The sequence below is a fragment of the Palaemon carinicauda genome, chromosome 29, assembly GCF_036898095.1.
Source record: "Palaemon carinicauda isolate YSFRI2023 chromosome 29, ASM3689809v2, whole genome shotgun sequence".
In the NCBI taxonomy this organism is placed as follows: Eukaryota; Metazoa; Arthropoda; class Malacostraca; order Decapoda; family Palaemonidae; genus Palaemon; species Palaemon carinicauda.
In genome coordinates, this window is record NC_090753.1 from 106,752 (window position 1) to 123,968 (window position 17,217).

At 37.3% G+C, this 17,217-nt stretch overlaps 1 protein-coding gene across 1 annotated transcript in view; it reads left to right on the plus strand.

Moving 5' to 3' along the window:
- Window positions 1–17,217, plus strand: part of LOC137622152 (ceramide transfer protein-like) — a 261,732-nt gene that overhangs the window by 259 nt on the left and 244,256 nt on the right. Inside the window, exon 1 of the mRNA XM_068352588.1 lies at window positions 1–17. This exon is cut by the window's left edge and continues 259 nt beyond it. Within this exon, the coding sequence (XP_068208689.1) occupies window positions 1–17 (17 nt within the window). The remainder of the gene's footprint in view (window positions 18–17,217) is intronic.

Sequence of the window (17,217 nt, forward strand, 5' to 3'; positions counted from 1 at the left end):
AGAACCTTTGGGCGATTGTAAAAGCTCGGCTTCGTAAAGAAATTACGACAAACGTCACAGTTCTCGAGGCGGCGCTCCATAAAGTGTGGGCTGAAATACCTGCCGAAATACTCCAAAACCTCGCCGATAGTGTTCCTCGACGACTTTTGGAGGTCAGGAAGAGGAAAGGATACCCTATAGACAAGTAGCAGGGATATTGGTGTGTTCAATTAAATTTTTATTGATTTTTATTGTGTATTAGTGTTGATATTTAGCGGGGGACCCAATTGAATGCATGGCGGATGCTGCCCGGACACAGCGATCCGCGCTGACTGTATATATATATATATATATACACACATATATATATATATATATATATATATATATATATATATATATATATATATATATATATATATATATATATATATATATATATATATATATATATATATATATATACACACACATATATATACATATAATATATACATATATATATATATATATACATATATATATATATATATATATATATATATATATATATATATATATATATATATATATATATATATATATATATATATATATATATATATATATATATATATATATATATATATACACAGTAGGGTCCCGAATTATGCGAGAATTTGGTTGATGAATGACCTCGTATAAATGGAAAATCGCAGATTTCGAAACACAACTATCAGAAATAATTACATTTGGCCATGGCAACCGGCAACTTGCTTATTCAAACGTGTTTACTACCCTTTTCCATTACTTTCTTTGGACTGTACTGTATTTCTTTATAATATCAAATTGTTCTTGTAAATAAATCAAACATTTAATATACTTTAAAGTTCTAATAACTTGAAAAATGGTTAAAATTACAACCAGGATGGGTGTAAACACTGTATATTTCCCGTTATAACACGACCCAAAATACAGACATATTTTAATGTTTGTCATATCTATTGTTTAAGACAACTGGTGAATAGCAAAACCATCACTCTATAGACTAGCTTTTGTTGTATGATTGAAAATCTAAAATTATCAAAATAAAGGCGATTTTATATCATGCGTTTCCTAAACACGCCAAAAAGCACAATAGAAAACGACAACCAATGTTTTGTTTACATTTATCTCTGATCATAACGAAGAAACAGACGCATTTCCACATCTGTGTATAGGTTAGTTTTTGCATCCACAGCAATCTTACCAATATTGATTATATGTTGATTTTGTTATTACCAATGCTCTACTTAATTTTTTTTCTAAGAACTTCCAAATAAATGAAGTGAATGCCATTTATATAATGTTTTTCTTTATGACGCCGCCTGAAACGGAAACCTTCATTTGTTTACGCTCCATCTTCGATCATAATAAACAAACGAACGCATTAAACACACATGATCAATGTGATAACTAATGATATTACAAACATTTAGTAAACATTGTTATTACAAATATTTTACTTACCGTATCCATATAAATTCCTAAATTCCTCTTTTTTCCTTATGCGTTTAATCCACAACAGCAAACTGCCGCTAATGACAGAATGATAATTTACGATAATTCTAAACTGTTACGAAAGATAATTGTCCTTTCCATATCCAAAATACTTTTCGTAACTTCAGTTAGGAAAACCATATGCAAAAATGGTAAAAGAAGAAAGTACTTGGCCTATTTTTAAAGTCATCGAACAATTAGGTTACCGCTATTACGTTCGATGTGACAGAGAGAGAGAGAGAGAGAGAGAGAGAGAGAGAGAGAGAGAGAGAGAGAGAGAGAGAGAGAGAGAGAGAGATGGTTTCAAATGTACTAAACAATAAATATAGTTTATAACACATTGGTCCTTATGTAATATTAACTGTATTGATGGTTTGAATAAATTAAGAAATGGTGTAAACAATTCTTTGTTAACATATTCGTACGCTCATATTCGTGAGAGCGGAAGCTAGACATCAGCTGATCTAATCACAGCCAAAAGTAAAACAAAAAGAAGTCAGCAATACTCGATTTTTAAAACACACCCGAAATTTAAAAACCCAAGTGCATGTTTTATTATAGCGCAATTGACTATTTAAAGAGTAAAAATTTTCTGGAATAGAATGGTGTTTCCTAAAAAATAGTGGTTTGCTGATGAAATCGGATACCGTATTTTAAGCTATGATTGAAATGGATGTATACACGGTATAATTTTTTTGTTTTGTATTTAATTGACACTTTAAGAAAACCGATTTTGGTTTCTTCATCTATTTGTAAGTATTGTATAACACGAGAGACAGAGAGAGAGAGAGAGAGAGAGAGAGAGAGAGAGAGAGAGAGAGAGAGAGAGAGAGAGAGAGAGAGAGAGAGAGAGAGAGAGAGAGAGTCAGCTGTTGTAATCGAGTGCCGTGTTTTTGTTTCGTGTACCTCCTGAAGCGAGGAATTGATCGCCACAACTAACAATTGTCATGTTAATATCATTCTTAAACTCAAGTTGCCATATGTTAACTAGGGTTTTATTTCTTACGGAGAGAGAGAGAGAGAGAGAGAGAGAGAGAGAGAGAGAGAGAGAGAGAGAGAGAGAGAGAGAGAGAAAGGATTTCTGCCTTCAAATTTCTCTCTCTCTCTCTCTCTCTCTCTCTCTCGAGAGATTTTTATTTTACCGTCTACTCTACAAAACTAATCTTTGCAAATCAAATGTGTACTGTTTAAAATATGACAAAATATTGCCGACTCGTTACCGTAGTTTAGGCTATTCACTGCCGATAAACGAACCCAGTCTACTCGTGAAAACCTTGAACGCCCGGAGGGAAAAATAAGGCTTTTATATATACTGTACTAAACAAAAATAATGCTTTATTATACCATCAATAACACTACCATTACAATTATCGTAAGGTTGGAGAAAGATAATGACTGCCGAGAACGTATCACAATTCGGTTTACATTTTGTCAGCTGGACTTGCACAGTTAACAGTTGATTTCATTGTTGATGTGGAATTTTATCCTTAAATAGGCTATTCATTATGAAATTGTGTTAAGAAGATGTAATGTTAATATTGTTTTGTAAAATTTATTATAAATCACCGTATTTAGGGCTACCTATATGCTTCGAAAGACAATAGATTTGATACACTTTATAGTGCTTGACTCGCAGACTTTGAAGAGTTTCGCAGATACAGAAAATTTATTTTTGAAAAATAGAGGTCGCATAAAAGGGGAATCGTATAATTCGAACACACATAATTCGGGACCCTACTGTATATATATATATATATATAAATATATATATATATATATATATATATATATATATATATATATATATATATATATATATATATATATATATATATATATATATATATATATATATATATATATATATATATATATATATATATATATATATATATATATATATATATATATATATATATATATATATATATATACATATTTATACATATATATATTTATATTTATATTTATATATTTATATATATCACAACACTAGGTTAAATTTTACTCGTGAAAACAGTGAACCATACTAATGTGAAGTATATAAAAAGTAGACGATATTATTTTGTAGAAATGGTAATGGAGAAAAAAGGAATAGAATAAGAATAAAAAGAGAAACTTTGTCTGTCAGCAATTCCCATTACCGGTAAGTTTTGGTTTTGTTGGTGGGATTTATAGTCGAAGGCTGGAGACTTTCTCTTTGATTTGAACACTGACAAAATAGAAAAGCAAAGAAATAAACTTTACATTATCCTAAAAAAGGACTAGAATCGTAAATATTTTTATAAGTGATGAGGTCAGAAGTGAATACACTAAAATAAAGCTTACATAATCATGAATAAGGACTAAAATCTAAAGTATTCTTGTTGGAGGTAGAAAGAAAGGTCTCTCAATTAGGGCTGTTTGTTGGGGGGTTTGAGTAATGCCTAAGATGGGAATGTTGGCATTGTCTAGGGAGAGTGGTGTGATTATTTCATGGTAACATAAAAGGACTAAAATAGCTCTTACATATTAAGAAATAAAGGCTAGAATCCCAAAAACTTTGTTGATTGGCTGAAGACAGGAGGAGGAGGGCCTGATATTAGGGAGAGGAGATTTTTTTAGTGAAAATTCCTCACGTGTGTGAGCTTGTGTGATATACAACCATGTGCTATACTCTTTCATAGTTTTTAAAAATTATGATAATAATAGTAATAGTAAAACAAATCCTGCTTCTAACTTCGTTGGCAGAGGTAATAATGACGATAATAATAATGATGACGTATCCCTACGTCACAGTGTGTATTACCAGGCATATTTTGACGTATACCGACATCATAGTAGCGAAGGAGTTAAGTAATGAAGTGATCATAACTATTAATTTTAATCATTTGACTTGCCCGGTGGATATATATATAGCTTAAGTCCCTGACGTTACGGCAGAAAATTCAAAGCTCGCGGCAATCGCAAATTGAGTTGCCAGGTGTACCACCAGTGAGCCCTCAAGCGACGGTATGTAGAACCACTCCCTGTATCCTCAGATTTTCTCTGCCGTTATGCAGATAACATCGTTGGATATTCACTCGTTATTAACCTGAATTTTGGCAGTTATCTTGGTGATGTACTCCTGAATTTGCTATAGGCATCCGCTTATTTGGGTTTTTGTTTGGTTTTTGATCGCTATGTTTATAGCTTTAAAGGTAGGATTGGAAGTTTTTTCAACCTACTATTGACTAGCAAAAAACATGATGGCGGTAGGTAAACACGGTACCTACTCTATGATGTCACAGTCATATGACGTAAGCTATAGTATGACTTGCAATTTCTTTCTTTTTCTAAAAAGAATGATAACGAATACTATCTTACAAAGTGTTTAGGTTTTTTATAAGATGAAAGGATTATGTTATTTTTAGAAAATTTTTGTCCTTTTAGTACACTTTCTTTAGATAATCTTCGATCTGTTTTCAAAGATTAACTAAACTAGCATTCAGTTTAATTTACGCTACGCAATTCTCGGTCATTGATACAGTATTACAATTTTCTTTGTATCGTTATTTATGAAAAGTTAATTCTTCTTTAAAACCAAAGTGTTTAAGTTTTATAAGATAAAAATGAATATGTTATTTTACATAAATATTTGTCCTTTTAGTATTTTTTCTACGTAATCTTTTTGAAGAGATTAAAGAAAATTAGCGTACAGTTATTTTTATACTTTATAGTATTCATGTCAGACGATATTGTCTCATGATTCTTTGTATTGTTGTTTACTTGGTCGATTTTGAGAATACTAATTTTTGTCATATAATATATATAGATGTTCCAATTGTTAAATGTGACAAATCATTTTTTATTGGAAACCCTTAAGTAATAATGATTGTTTATATATATATATATATATATATATATATATATATATATATATATATATATATATAGATATATATATATATATATATATATATATATATATATATATATATATATATATATATATATATATATATATATATATATATATATATATATATATATATATATATATATATATATATATATATATATATATATATATATATATATATATATATATATATATATATATATATATATATATATATATATATAGATATATATATATATATATATATATATATATATATATATATATATATATATATATATATATATATATATAGATATATATATATATATATAAAATATTTTTATATAGATATATTATATAGGATTCAGAGAATGATTATTGCTTTCTCATTCAAGGCCTTGACAGAATAGTAAGATCTCTCACAACGAGCATGTCTACTTTTGATCTTATGTGAAAGAGTTTAAAAGTGCAAGTTGTTTAGTGCTAAATTAGTGCAGTGAATTTATGCAATACAGTGGAGGGTGCTTCTGCTCAGACCTGTTGTTATCCTAGCCATAGACCTCTTCCAAGCTCCCCATCCCTTGGAAGAAGGAATGTCGATCGGCGAAATGAAGCGAGAGGTGTTAGTTTGGTGCTGACCGTCTTGTAAGACCTGAGCAGAAGTCCCCTCGAGCGTTCCTGTTGACGATTCCCAGAGCTTTGGCCAGCTAGTTACTAACGCTGCTGTAAGAGTTTGACACGATGTTTGTAACTTAGTGCAACTTCTTTGTCTTTCTTGTTTGATGATCGAACATTCTAGCGCAAGCGTCTAAATCGTGATCGGCATTTTTCCAAGAGTCACGTGACGCTGTACATCAAGCAGTTACAAGACGTAACATCGAACGTTGTGTGGTTTTAACTGTGACTTGAGGAATCGCGAGTGTATTTAATCGCGACCGTCTGAATCGTGAACGGCATTGTTCTGAGAGTCACGTGACGCTGAACGTCAAGCAGTTGCATGGTTTCTGGCTTCAAACAGTTGGACTTGACGTCGAATGTTAGGCAGTTTGACGTGACGCCGAGTGTCGTGCAGTTCCATGGAGTCAAGCTTCCAGCAGTTGGACTTGACGTCGAGTGTCTAGCAGTTAGAGCCGACACCTAGAGTCAAACAGTTGCATGGCGTCAAAAGTCCAGCAGTTGGATTTGACATCGAGTGTCAAGATCGCGAACGTCTTAATTCAGATCGTATTGACCGCTAGCGTCTAGCATTGGAACATTGTTTTGCCAGGCACTATATTAACCTCTTCCGCACGACCTGTCACCAGAGCGTCAATATAAGCTTTCCGACTTTTCCGTCACGCTTAAACGCACCAGAAATCAGCCAATTATCAAATATAACTATTTATCAACTAGTATAAGTGTATGTGTGTGTGTGCTCGCGCGTGTGTGCGTGTGTCCGTCCGTATGCATGTATAAGTGCACATACATGTGCATGTATATACTTATGCGCAACTGTGTTTGCATATACAGTGGTACCTCTACAAACGAATTTAATCCGTTCCACAGCCGACTTCGGATGTAGAAAATGTTCGGATGTCGAAACGAATTTTCCCATAAGAATACATTGAAATAGGATTAATCTGCAGTTGAGCCCAAAAACCTATGATAACTCTTTAATAAATTACTACACATAATTACACATGACAATATGCACACTAAATTAGATAATAGACATGTAAAAAAGAATAATTATCAAAAAATGATAAATAAGAAACGGGTTTTTAGCGTCACTTTACCTTAGAAAGTCCAACGCAGGTGTTGTTGGTCTTGCTACGCAGAGAGGAGACGGACGGGCGGCGAGGAGGTAGAGAGGTTGTCTACGATAAACGTACACTACCGTAACTTATTCTAACTTACACTACCGTAACTTATTCTAACTTACACTACCGTAACTTATTCTAACTTACACTAAGTGAACTTTAACCTAAATTAGCTTATTTATTTTTTTTATTTTCATATTTTATATTTTTTTACATTTTCTTTTTTCTTTTTGATGATTAATTTTAATCACTTTCACTCTCTCCACTTAAAATTGATTGAATTTTTTTCTCTTCACTCTGTGCCGTTTTCTTTGAACCACTTCCATCCTCTTCATCACAAGTTCGCTTTGTAGTTTTTTAAAGAAGCTATCGATAGAAAGTTGCTTGGTACGGCTTTACAGAATGTTTCGAAAATGAGTTAGGCAAACATCATCGAACTGCGCAACTACACGACAAACCTGCAATTTTTTTGGATGGTATTTGTCGATGAAGTCGACCACCTCTTGATATTTTCCTAACACCTCTTTTATTTGCGCCGAACCTAACACATGTTCTACCTCCTCGATCCCTTCCTCGTCATCACTCATGTGCTCAGACATAGCATGGAATTCCTTGAGCTCCTCTGTGGTAAGTTCGTCATGATGTTCGGCGACGAGTTCTGTGATGTCATCTGCGTCGACCTCCAGACCCATGGACTTGCCAAGGGAGACGATTTCCTCTACGTCTTCCGCTGCACCCACCACGGGATCAGGTTTGGGGTCAAAACCTTCGAAATCTCGGGGAGAAACTGTATCAGGCCACAGCTTATTCCAGGCAGAATTGAGGGTTCGTCGAGTTAATCCCACCCAAGCCTGATCTATGATCTTCAAGCAGTGCACGATGTTGAAGTGGCTTTTCCAAAATTCATGCAAAGTTAAGTTTGTGCTTTGCGTGACATTAAAGCACTGCTTGAATAGGTGCTTGGTGTAGAGCTTCTTGAAATTCGAGATGACTTGCTGGTCCATGGGCTGGAGGATAGAGGTGGTATTCGGTGGAAGATACAGCACCTTTATGAACTTGAATTCATCGAAGATATCATCTTCAAGTCCGGGGGGTTGAGCAGGTGCATTTTCAAGGCATAGCAGGCACTTTAAAGGCAATTTCTGCTCATGAAGATACTTCTTCACAGAAGGACCGAAAACTTGGTTAACCCATTGGACAAAAAACTGCCTAGTGACCCAGGCCTTCGAGTTGGATCGCCAGAAAACATGAAGCTGGTCCTTATCCACATTGTGTGCCTTAAAGGCCCTAGGGTTCTCTGAATGGTAAACCAGTAAGGGCTTGACTTTAAAGTCCCCGCTAGCGTTGGCACATAGGGCAAGAGTCAACCGATCCTTCATTGGCTTATGCCCAGGCAATTTCTTCTCTTCGGTGGTGATGTAGGTTTGACTGGGCATCTTCTTCCAAAACAGCCCGGTTTCATCGCAATTAAACACCTGCTGCTCTACGTAGCCTTCTTCCTGCACGATCCTTTCAAAGCTCTTCACAAAGTCAGCTGCAGCCTTTGTGTCCGCACTAGCAGCCTCTCCATGGCGAACAACTGAATGAATCCCGGACCGTTTCTTAAATTTCTCAAACCAGCCACGAGATGCCTTGAAATCGTCTCAGGAAGGTTCGGTTGAACTCTCCCCAGCATCACCCCCAGAGCTCTCCTCCTTCAAGTCCGTGAAGATGGCGTGCGCCTTCTCGCAGATGACAGTTTCGGTGATGGTGTCGCCAACAATCTCTCTGTCCTTGATCCAGATTAGCAGATGTCGTTCCATCTCAATCTATGATAGGGCTACGACATTTTGAAATGATGGTGATCCCCTTAGAAGGTTTCACTGCTTTAATAGCTTTTTTCTGTTTCAAGATTGTCGAGATCGTCGACATATTACGGCCATATTCTTTTGCAAGTTCACTCACGCGGATGCCACGCTCATGTTTTTTAATAATTTCTTGCTTTACGTCTAAAGGAAGCATTTCTTCCTTTTCTCACCACTACCACTACTACTTGCAAAACTAAGCCTTTTAGGATCCATGCTTTATGTAAATTACTGTAAAAGGATGCACGTAAAAAATCACGATTAAAACAGTTAATAGCAGAACGCACAGCGCACAACCACACGAAGCCGACGAGAACAGAGGAATGACCCAAGCCACGCTAATTGAGGGTCCCTCCGAGGTCGAAGTGCTGCCTTCTATCGGCGGAAATAAAAAATACATCCGGCGCTATGAGTACCACCTACGCGTACGGGTATTGTTTACTTCGGGTGTCGAAAAAAAATTCTGGTGTAGAGTAGGAACGTGTTCGAATTGTACTTCGCGTGTCGAAAAATTCGGATACAGCCGGTACGACGAAAATTGCTTATTTCATGTGTCGAAATAAAATTCGGGTGTAGAGTCGAAAAATTGCTCGAATTTTACTTCGGATGTTGGAAAATTTGGATGTAGATACGTTCGTATGTAGAGGTTCCACTGTATATGTTTGGTATGTAAATGCATGTGTAAATCTACTGTATATATATATATATATATATATATATATATATATATATATATATATATATATATATATATATATATATATATATATATATATATATATATATATATACATACATACATACATACATACATACATACATATATATATATATATATATATATATATACATGTACATGTACATATATATATATATATATATATATATATATATATACAGTAGAACCTCGGTTTACGAAGGGACTTTCTCTGAAAAATTCGTCTCGGTTAACGAATTTAAATTTCCCTCCCACGCGCCGTTTTTTGTGGAAAAGTGTTAACGCCGCGCTTCCCGATCGCATTTTTCATGGAAATAACTTAACGACAGCATCTCACAATGGAGTCACGTGACTCCTCCCACGCATACCTACCACCCCCTAAACCCCTTTATTACCCCCTTCACTCTTATTATTATTATTATTAAATGCTAAGCTACAACCCTAGTTGGAAAAGCAGGATGCTATAAGCCCAGGGGCCCCAACAGGGAAAATAGCCCAGTGAGGAAAGGAAATAAGGAAAAATAAAATCTTTTAAGAATAGTAACATTAAAATAAATATTTCCTACATAAACTAAGAAAACTTTAACAAAACAAGAGGAGAGAAACTAGATAAAACAGTGTGCCCGAGTGTACCCTCAAGCAAGAGAACTCTAACCCAAGACAGTGGAAGACCATGGTACAGAGGCTATGGCACTACCCAAGACTAGAGAACAATGGTTTGATTTTGGAGTGTCCTTCTCCTAGAAGAGCTGCTTACCATAGCTGAAGAGTCTCTTCTACCCTTACCAAGAGGAAAGTAGCCACTGAACAGTTAGAGTGCAGTAGTTAACCCCTTGAGTGAAGAAGAATTGTTTGGCAATCTCAGTGTTGTCAAGTGTAAGAGGACATAAGAGAATCTGTAAAGAATAGGCCAGACTATTCGGTGTCTGTGTAGGCAAAGGGAAAGAACCGTAACCAGAGAGAAGGGTCCTATGTAGTACTGTCTGGCCAGTCAAAGGACCCCATAACTCTCTAGCGGTAGTTTCTCAACGGGCGGATGGTGCCCTGGCCAACCTACTACCTACCATTATCTCAGTATCCGCCGTCTCGATAGCATACATACTTAGTGAATTCGTGGACGATTTCTTTGTGATTTTTACACGTGGTTTGTGATTTGTTTTATTTTCACTCATTTGTGATTACAGTACTGTACTGTGTATTATTGTGATAGACAATGGCTCCTAAGATGTCGAAGAAGGAAAGCAGTAAGAAGCAGCTGATGATAACGATCGAGATGAAGAAGGAGATCATCGAGAAGCATGACCAAGGCATGCTTGTGAAAGACATTGCTAGTTTTTTCAATCGCTCGCAGTCGACGATATGCACAATATTAAAGAAAAAAGAAGAAATAAAGGCCGCTAAAGTAGCTAAAGGTGTATCGTCGTTGTCAAAACAACGGCCACCTATTCTTGATGACGTAGAAAGTTTATTAATGGTGTGGTTAAATGAGAAGCAGCTCGCAGGAGATTCAGTAAATGAGAACATGATTTGCGAGAAGGCAAGAACCATTTACGAGGACTTGGTGAGAAGTGAGCCAGGCACATCAGCAGAAAAACAAAGTTTTAAGGCAAGCCGTGGTTGGTTTGAAAAATTCAAGAAGAGAACGGGTATCCATAGTGTTGTTCGGCATGGCGAGGGGGCCAGCGCCGATACAAAGGCAGCAGAGTCTTTTGTGAAAGAGTTCAAAAGGCTCGTGGACTCCGAGGACTACGTTTCCCAACAGGTGTTTAATTGCGATGAGACAGGCCTCTTTTGGAAGAAAATACCCAGGAGGACCTATATCACGGCAGAAGAAAAGGCCCTTCCTGGCCATAAGCCCATGAAAGACCGTCTAACCCTGCTGTTCATTTCCAACGCCAGTGGGGATTGCAAAATTAAACCTCTCCTGGTGTATCACTAGGAGAATCCACGAGCCTTCAAGAAGAACAATGTGCAGAAGAAAAAGTTGCACGTCATGTGGCGTTCTAATACGAAGGCTTGGGTGACAAGGATCTTCTTCGTTTAGTGGATGAACGAGGTTTTTGGTCCCGAAGTCAAGAGATACCTCCTGGAGAAGGACCTCCCACTCAAAGCCTTGCTGTTAATGAACAATGCTCCTGCCCATCCTCCAGCCATTGAAGAGGACATAGCGGAGGAATACAAGTTCATTAAGGTGAAGTTCCTACCCCCCAACACCACTCCAATACTCCAGCCCATGGATCAGCAAGTGATCTCAAATTTTAAAAACTTTATACCAAAGCTATGTTCCAGCGCTGCTTTGAAGTAACAGAGGGCACCAACCTTACCCTCAGAGAGTTTTGGAAGGATCACTACTCCATCTACAACTGCCTGACTTTAATTGATAAAGCATGGCAAGGAGTCACCAGGAGAACCCTCAATTCCGCCTGGAAGAAACTGTGGCCCGACCCCGTTGCAGAACGGGATTTCGAGGGGTTCAAACCCAACCAGGAGGAAGCAGTTGACGAGGATATTGTGTCCTTGGGCAAGGCAATGGCTCTGGAGGTGGACACGGATGACATCGACGACCTCCTGCAGGAGCATAAGGAGCAGCTGACCACCGAGGAGCTGAAGGACCTGCACAAGCAGCAGCAAAGAGAGGTAATAGAGGAAATCTCATCTGAGGAGGAGGGAGGCACTGCAAAATCACTGTCTTCGAGTGAGGTAAAAGATTTTTTAAATAAGTGGAAAGACGTGAAAAGTTTTCTTGAGGAAAATGTCCCGAATAAGGCTGAAACAGACCGTGCAATAAATTTATTAGTCGATAATGGGGTGGGTCACTTCTATAAAATTTTAAAGAACAGACAAAAGCAGGTGTCTATTGAAAAATATCTTGTGAAGGGGGAGAAAAGAACTGTGAAAGACGACGACCAAGAGTCTCGCAAACGCAAAACCAGTGATAGTGAACGCCATTCTCGCGAGAGAACTCCAGTCAATGTTCCTGAAGTTCTCATGGAGGGAGATTCTCCCTCCAAGCAGTAACCCCTCCTCCTCCATCCCCTCCTCTCGTTTCCATCAAGCCAGCAGTGACACTCCTCTAGGTAAAGTTCAGGTTTACTGTGCATGCATATCCATATTTTCATCATTAAATGACTGCAATATTTTAATGATTTTGTGTAGAGTACTGTATGTGTAAGGAAAAATTTGTGAAAATTGGTTTTTGTAGATGGGTTGAACTAATTATTTTATAATCGATTTTATAACATTCTTATGGGGAAATTCGTTTCGCGATACGAATTTTTCTGTTTACGAGTTCGCATTAGGAACGAATTAAATTCGTAAACCGAGGTTCTACTGTATATACATATATATATATATACATATATATATATATACATATATATATATATATATATATATATATATATATATATATATATATATATATATATATATATATATATATATATATTGGAGTAGGGAGACGCATTCTGTTTTTTCATCCATTTATTTGCGCCGACGTTTCGTATCAGCTTGATACATTTTCCAGGCTGAAACGATTACAAATCAATTGCGTATAAGTAAAAAGATACACACAACGTTTACCAACACCAAAATTAAAAAGCTTTTTAATAAATTAAGAATAAAAACAGAGTAAAAACAGAAACACAGAATAACAGTGAAAGGGCTTGGAGCGAATACAGAGAAACAAATTAATTCAATAATAATTATGATAATAATAATAATAGAAAAATATATAATAATAATAATAATAATAATAATAGAACGAACAAGACACCTACCCACAGCGGTAGCGTAAGGAGAACTGACATGAAAAATTGTTATGGAAGGGAGTGTAAATAAAACAACAGCTAATAGGCAATAAACAATTGGGTGGAAGACGACTGGTGGTTAAGAGAAGGTACAGTTAGCTTAATCATTATTGATTCAAGGGTGGTTAGTTCGTCTATATGTCGGGTTCTTCCTATTATATTAAAATGACTGGTATCTATCTCTTCGACTCAGAAGGGCTAATGGTCAAACCAAACAAAAGTGACCTCTGCCATGAATTGGAGAAGTTGCTTGATGCAAAGGACTACCTGCAGCCACCAGCATGGACACCTGCGAATACTGCTGCAATTGTGGATGTCATGGGTTACTTGCGTCGAATGCGAACGGTTAATATCAATACCTTTGGTGATCTCTGCACAAATTTTCTGGGTTATGTGCATGGCCTTTGCAACAATGCAAATCGTATCGACTTTGTGTTTGACACATATATTGAGGGCTCAGTTAAAGACAGTGAACGAGCAAGGAGATGTAAAAATAGTCCAATTGACCTGAATGATATGTCACCTGGAACACCATTACCAGTCACCATGGAATCATTCTGGGCTTCATCTATGAACAAAGCAAAGCTCCAGGGTTAATTCGGGAGCACATTTTGGAGAACCCAATGCAAACAGCAGACATAGTGGTGAGTGCATTTGGACTTAGTGAAACCAAACCATGCAGAGGTGTTTTTAATGATATCAGCATCCAACTGCCTGAACTAAATCACAGAATTGAAGAGGCCGACGTGAGAATGATCCCACATGCCCTGCATGCTGTCAAGGGTGGAGCTTCAAGAATCATCTTATTGTCAAATGACACAGATGTCCTGGTACTTGGACTTCATTACTGGAATCTCTTGAGAGGTTATGGCCTCAAGGAACTGTGGATAAGAGCAGGTGTGGGAAATGCAACCAGACACATACCACTGCATACCTTGGCAGAGAAGATGGACCCTGAGATCCGCAAAGTCATACTACCACTCCATCACCTTACTGGTTGTGATTCATCAAGCAAATTTGGAACTAAATCTTCTGGTTTGAAAGCAAAGCCTGCTCAATACCTCTGTGAATTTGGGAAGGATCCAACCAATATTGACTTTGCGGCAGTTGAAGAGTATCTTGTGAACGTCTTCAAATCTGGAACACCATGTAAATCAATGGACCAGCTGAGGCATCATCTCTACCATCACAGCAAGAAGACCATATTAGACCTTCCTCCAACTAGTCGCTCAGTTAAAGGACACATACTTCGAGCATTCTATGGGACATACTTGCAGTTACACTGTCTTGACAATGCAGAACTAAACCCGTGCGAGTTTGGCTTCTATCAGGATTACTGTGCTCTGCTGCCCGAGAGAATGCAGTTATTGCTTCCAAATGATTTTCCACTCCCATGTAAATGTTCTGCCTGTGCTACCCAGCGCTGTCCTTGCAGACAAAATCAAATTACATGTTGCCCCTACTGCAGCTGCCAGTCAAACAACACAGGCAGTAGAAATCCGGTATCTTAGAATCGTTTCACTAGTAAATAGGTTTCATGCATGCAACTGATATTCTTCTAAAATGTTGGTGTAAAGGTTGATGGAAAATGATTTTTGTACCCTTCTTATCATATCTGTTAAGTTAAATGATGTTCCTGTGCATTGCCGTATGTCTGTCTTTTGCATGTATGTAATTGGCAAAAGTTGCCGATTTTCGCTATTTTCAACGCAACCTCAAAGGACTACTATTTGTGTTAGAGACTTCAATTCTTTTTCTAAAATTACCTAATATTGTATGGTATTCAGATGTGCATTCAAATAAACAGTTTTATCATCATGAGTTTTTTTGTTGGCCTTCAAATGAAAGAAAGTCTTAATTTCAAGCATAAGTAAAATTACGTCACACTTTGACCTCTGGTGACCTTGACTTTCATCTGATGACCTTGAACTTGTTTTCATGTTGTAGGTAACTAAACTAGCTTCAATTTAAGCACCAACACAAAACCATAGGTTAATTGTGTGCAATGTTGTGTTAATTTTAATTTCCCGTACCCCTAACTTTTGGATCGATTTTGCATCAGAGCATTTCTAACAAACTAGTGAATATCTTCATTACTGCCGGGTTTCAGAACAAACACCCTCGCTAAAAATGTGTCCAAGGTGGTCCACTATCAAAATCAGGTGGGTAATTTTGTGGACATAAAATGGATGCAAACACCCCTTGGCTCCAGGACTATAGGGTTAGGAGAAATGTTCCTTCGTGCTTATGTAGTAGGGAACACTATCGCCTGTCCACAAGTCTAGGGGTTCCTTCTCGCACCACAACTGGGAAAGGGATCATCTGGTTATCATGAACCACAAGGTGCTCTTACAAGTTCTGATTTGTTCTGTCTCGTACACACCAACAAAATCAAGGTTCAAATTCATCATCACCTACTGATGGTATTCACGTACCACACCCGCTCGCCAACCATTTCCACACTCGCCTGTATGGCTCCCTCTGTTTTATCATATTCCCAGCTTTATTCTTAGCCTATGGAATTGTACAGTATCCTAAAGAGAAGGAAATTCCATTGCCAAGTGTCAGGCCCTTCTTTTGAGCACCAAGCCTGATCTGTTGCCGAGTAGGGATGCACACTTTACATCTCTTTCTGGGTAGTTCAATAATGCCAGAGATAGCTCCAAACATGAAATGGAACCACTCACATCTGATCCATTGCTTCCTTCCGTTTCTACGTTCCCAAATTGTTCTTTGATTTTTGGTTATGTAATTCGGGTAGAAGGAACAATCCTCTGAGTCTAAACGTATTGTGCTAACTTAGTCATCGAAGTGCCATGTATGTTCCAACAATTTGTGAGGCTTTTAGACTATCAACACGATTTCAAATCTGACTGATAGGCTTGTTGTCTGCTACCTCTGTGGATTTGTATGTTAAAATCTGAAATACTCTCAGTCCAGCAGATAAAGGATCCTTTACCTTTCTCTTTGGATACAGGCTCGGAATGTTAACTCTACTTGGTAGCCAATCTGAATAGGAAACATGCTGAATAGCTGGCTCAAAGTCTGCATTTGTCCAACTGGTTTGATGTTGGACCATGACTCCTAACCGAGTCAGTTGGAAAAGGTCTTGGCCTTTTCCAATTTTCTGCAAGGACCTCTTACAACTTATTTCTCTAGAAGAGGCTGAGGCATCTATGCTTCCTTACCTATTTCCAGCCTCAGTCCACAGTCAAGGAGGAAGAAGAGTGGGGTGTAACACATTTGTTGCCTTCTACCGACAGAAGTTCCTTGAAAGTGTCCTATATATCCCCATCCCCTATCCAAAAAAGTCTAAATCTGCCTTCCAGGTTTCAGCTCTAGACATGCTACAGAAGAAGAATGATAGACATGCTACAGAAGAGGAATGATCCTGGCTACTGTCAGCTCTTTTCAAGTTGTTGCAGGGACAGAGTAAAAATCCTTTATTCCCTTGGTGGAACGCATTCAGTAAAAACTTAGTTCCAAATGCTGTAGTGGTTTACGGACTGCGGCCAGACATTGGACGCAGACTGCTTAGTGTCCGAATGCTGACAACAATCCAACTTTTCACTACACACAAAAAAAAAAGAAAACACAGTTGACTTCCCAGAGACCTGGGCGAAAGGTAAAGAGTCAAGAAGAACTGGACAGTGGGCACCACCCCTTGATTTTATACTGGGCAAGGGGA